The 5,031-nt window shown below is 35.3% G+C and overlaps 1 protein-coding gene across 1 annotated transcript; it reads left to right on the top strand.

Annotated features, from left to right (window-relative positions):
- The first annotated feature begins 1,145 nt into the window (after positions 1-1,145).
- Positions 1,146-1,567, top strand: LOC130857252 (small ubiquitin-related modifier 2-like). The gene has a single exon (XM_057742750.1). It carries the CDS (start codon positions 1,161-1,163, stop codon positions 1,446-1,448), a length of 288 nt encoding a protein of 95 aa, XP_057598733.1. The 5' UTR covers positions 1,146-1,160; the 3' UTR covers positions 1,449-1,567.
- The last annotated feature ends 3,464 nt before the right edge of the window (positions 1,568-5,031 follow it).

Raw genomic sequence — 5,031 nt, 5'->3', positions numbered from 1 at the left:
AAAAGAGCTGAACTAACTGGTGTGCTTAGTGACCTAGTACATTTACATTCTGTTGAAAGCTCTCAATCTCGTAGATGAAAAGGAGACCACACTTCGGTCTTGTTCTAAGGTTCTGTACTCCTTCCCTCCTCTTACCCACAACCTCAAGCATGTAATCTTCAAACTCATGTTGCCCATCTCTTATAAGCAAAGTGATCATATACACCCAGGATTTCATGGACATTTCTAATATTAAATATTCTATCCTTTTCCCACAAAGCAAAATGTTGAAGTGTCAGAAGAGGCACACTGACTCTTTTCTCAAAAATATGGTATAAATGAACTATCCTTTTGCCTTTTTGCTAAAGAGTATTAGAAAATCATGATTATAACACTATATGGATTTTTTATCATTCTATCATTGAAGAAAATATTGTCAAAGGAATAAATGTCTAATCATATCTATTGAAGTCATCAGCTGTAGGACAGTGCCCATTGTTAGGGCATTGGGGTTCTTTTTGATTTCTGTGAAATCCTGATGTACAGGTAGCTCCCTACTCCATACCTGAATTCAGTAGCTCTGTTAAAAAATTAACTTTAATGTACAACATTAATCCATGAAGACTGAGGCTACTGTCCACACAGATGGACCACTTATCTCTGCCAGGGAGGTTGACCAGACTGGATGGATATACAGTAACTACTGCACAGCCCTCCCACTATTATTCCCTGATCCCTCCTTAGAACTTGAATAAAGGTGTCATAATCCATTATCACTACCAGGATAACAGGATCTCAGTTCCAGAAGCATGGTCCTTTCTTGGATCTAAACTTATGCACAGATTCCAGGAAAAAAAAAAAAAGTATTACAGATTTAGGGAACATGCACTGCTAGGGAAGGAAACAGTATTTTAAATCTCATAATCTTATGTATATTGCCTTTAAAATTTCTTAGCATTTAAATTGGAAGGGAAGAGGTAAAACTGTAATTATTTGAGGATAACATGATACTATATATAGAAGTCCCCACCAAAAAAACATTAAAACAAATAAATGGCTCTCCCTCCTTCACCGCTGCCGCCTCCTTCTTCTGCCGCTCCTGGTGCTGCTTGTGTGCTCGTTCTGTGCGGACCTGGTACCTCTTTTGTGAAGCGGCAGCTGAGGAGACTCCAGTGCTCGCCATGGCCAACGAAAAGCCCAAGGAAGGAGTCAAGACTGAGAAAAACGATCATATTAATTTGAAGGTGGCGGGGCAGGATGGTTCTGTGGTGCAGTTTAAGATTAAGAGGCATACACCACTTAGTAAACTAATGAAAGCCTATTGTGAACAACAGGGTTTGTCAATGAAGCAGATCAGATTCCGATTTGACGGGCAGCCAATCAATGAAACAGACACACCTGCACAGTTGGAAATGGAGGATGAAGATAAAATTGATGTGTTCCAGCAGCAGACAGGAGGTGTCTACTAAAAAGGGAACGTGCTACTTTACTCCAGAATTCTGTTCCTCCAGACCAAGAAGACATTCTCAATTAGAAAACCACAATTTGGTTCCATCACATCCTGACTACTGCAGTATAGTTTCCCTATTCTTTCATTTTCCCCTTCCCCATTCCTTTATTGTACATAAAGTAACTGGTGTATGTGCACAAGCAGATTGCATTTTTTTTAAACTAAATGGCCAATGGTATTTTGATCGACATCAAATGGAGACGGAATGGGGAAAAATACTGGTTCTGTGAAAACACCCCCTTTTCTCCACTAGTGGCATGCTCATCAGCTCTTATCTTTATATTCCAGTAAGTTATTTTGCTCTCACTGTTTAACAAAAAAAGAACAACATAAAAATTCTTGCATACCTTGATCGATTGGAGAATTTTAATGTTTTTCATTTATCATTGTAAAACCAAGGACAATTTTATAACTTTTTTGTACATAGCTGTTACATGTAGGGCAATCTGTCTTTAAGTAGGGATAAATTACTCTAAAAGAAATGAATCCTAGATAGTTTTCCCTTCAAGTCAAGTGTCTTGTTGTTTAAATAAACTTCTTGTTTAAAAAAAAAAACAAAAAACTAATAAATGAATTCAGTAAAGATTAATACACAGAAATCTGTTGCTTTTCTATACACTAATAAGGAACCATCAGAAAGATAAAGCAAGAAGATAATCATGTTTAAAATCGCAGCAAGAAGAATAAAATAACTAGGAATAAACTTAACCAAGGCGGTGAAAGACCTATACTCTGAAAACTATAAAAAGCTGACAAAGGTAACTGAAGAGGATCAAAGAAATAGAAAGATATCCCATATTTATGGATTGGAAAAATTAATATTGGTAAAATGTCCATACTTACCAAAGGAATCTACAGATATAATGCAATCCCTATCAAAATACCAATGACATTTTTCACAGAATTAGAACAAATAATTCTAAAATTTATCTGGCATCACAAAACACCCCAAATAGCCAAAGCAATCTTGACAAAAAAAGGAACAAAACTGGAAGCATCAAAATTCCTGACTTCAGACTATACGGCAAAGCTACAGTAATCAAAACAATATGGCACTGGCACAAAAACAGACAAAGAGTTCAATGGAACAGAACAGAGAGCCAAGAAATAAGCCCACACACTTATTGACCAATTACTCTACTACAAAGGAGAAAAGAATATACAGTGGGGGAAAAGATAGTCTCTTCAATAAGTGGTACTGGGAAAATTGGACAGCAACATGTAAAAGAATGAAATTAGAAAATTTCCTCACACCATATACAAAACTAAACTCAAAATGGGTTAAAGATCTAAATGTAAGACCAGAAATCATAAAACACATAGAAAAAACATAGGAAAATATTCATTGACATAAATCATAGCAATATTTTTTTGGCTCTGTCTCATAAGGCAAAGGAAACAAAAGCAAAAATTAACAAATGGGACCTAATTAAACTAATTAAACTTAAAAGCTTTTGTATAGCAAAGGAAACCATCAACAAAACAAAAAGACAATCCTATTGAATGGAAGAAAATATCTGAAAGGGATATAACTGAAAAGGAGTTAATATTCAAAATATATAAATAGTTCATAGAACTCAGTATCAAAAAACAACCCAATTAAAAAATGGGCAGAAGACCCAAACAGACATTTTTCAAAAGAAGATATAGAGATGGCAAACAGGAATATGAAAAGATATTCAACATCACTAATCCAAATCAAAACTACAATGAGATATCACCTCACACCTGTCAGAATAGCTATCATCAAAAAGACCATAAATAAATGTTGGCAAGGATGTGGAGAAAAGGGAACCCTAATATACTGTTACTAGGAATGCAAATTGGTACAGCCACTATGGAAAACAGCATGGAAGTTCCTCAAAAAACTAAAACAAAAAACTGAAAGTAAAGAACTGCCATATGACCTAGGACTTCCACTCCTGGGTGTACATCCAAAGACAACAAAAACACTATTTCAAAGAGATACATGCAACAAACAAACAAACAAACAAAAGATACATATACCCTAATGATGTTCATAGCAGCATTGTTTACAATAGCCAAGATATGAAAGCAATCTAAGTGTTCATCAACAGATGAATGGATAAAGAAGAGGTGGTATACATATATGTATGTGTATGTATGTGTGTGTGTGTATATATATATATTATATATATATATACATATATAATATATATAATGGAGTTGGAGAGGGTGTGGAGAAAAGGGAACTCTCCTGCACTGTTGGTGGGAATGTAAGTTGGTACAGCCACTATGGAAAACAATTTGGAGGTTCCTTAAAAAACTACAAATAGAACTACCATATGATCCAGTAATCCCACTCCTGGGCATATACCCAAAGAAAACCATAATCCCAAAAGAAACTTGTACCATAATGTTTATTGCAGCACTAATAGCCAGGACATGGAAGCAACCTAAATGCCCATCAACAAATGAATGGATGAAGAAGATGTGGCATATATATACAATGGAATATTACTCATCTATAAAAAGGGATGAGTTGGAGCTATATGTAATGAGGTGGATAGAACTACAGTCTGTCATACAGAGTGAAGTAAGTCAGAAAGAGAAAGACAAATATTGTATGCTAACTCACATATACGGAATCTAAAAATGGTACTGATGAACTCAGTGACAAGAACAAGGATGCAGATGCAGAGAATGGACTGGAGAACTCGAGGTTTGGGAGGGGGCGGGGGGTGAAGGAGAAGCTGAGACGAAGCGAGAGAGTAGCACAGACATATATATACTACCAGCTGTAAAATAGATAGCCAGTGGGAAGTTGTTGTATAACAAAGGGAGTTCAACTCGAGGATGGAAGATGCCTTAGAGGACTGGGACGGGGAGGGTGGGGGGGACTCGAAGGAGGGTGGGTGGGGAGTCAAGGGAGGGAATATGGGGATATGTGTATAAAAACAGATGATTGAACTTGATGTACCCCCCCAAAATAATAAATAAATAAATAAATAAATAAATAAATAAATAAATAAATATCAGAAACAAGAAAAAAATATATATATATAATGGAATATTACTCAGCCATAGAAAAGAATGAAATTTTGCTATTCAGAACAACATGGATGGACCTGGAGGGTATTATGCTTAGTGAAATAAGTCAGATAGAAAAAGATAAATACTGTATATTATCACTTATATGGGGGATCTAAAAAATAAAACAAATGAATATAACAAAACAGAAACAGACTCATGGATATAGAGAACAAACTAGTGGCTACCAATGGGGAGAGGGGCAAGAAAAGGGTATGAGATTAAGAGGTACAAACTGCTATGTGTAAAATAAACAAGCTACAAGGATATATTGTAAAACACAGGGAATATAGCCAATATTTTATAATGACTTTAAATGGAGTATAATCTATAAAATTTTTGATTCATTATGTTGTATACCTGAAACTAATATTATAAACCAATTATACTTCAGTTAAAAAATATTCTTTGATAGAGGCCCTAAAATGTGATAGATATATCAGTCTGATCAAATTTGCAAAGAATGCAGAATCCCAAATTGAGTCAATTAC

This window comes from Hippopotamus amphibius, chromosome 7, assembly GCF_030028045.1.
Source record: "Hippopotamus amphibius kiboko isolate mHipAmp2 chromosome 7, mHipAmp2.hap2, whole genome shotgun sequence".
NCBI classification, from domain to species: domain Eukaryota; kingdom Metazoa; phylum Chordata; class Mammalia; order Artiodactyla; family Hippopotamidae; genus Hippopotamus; species Hippopotamus amphibius.
This window is presented reverse-complemented; position numbering and strand designations above follow the sequence as displayed.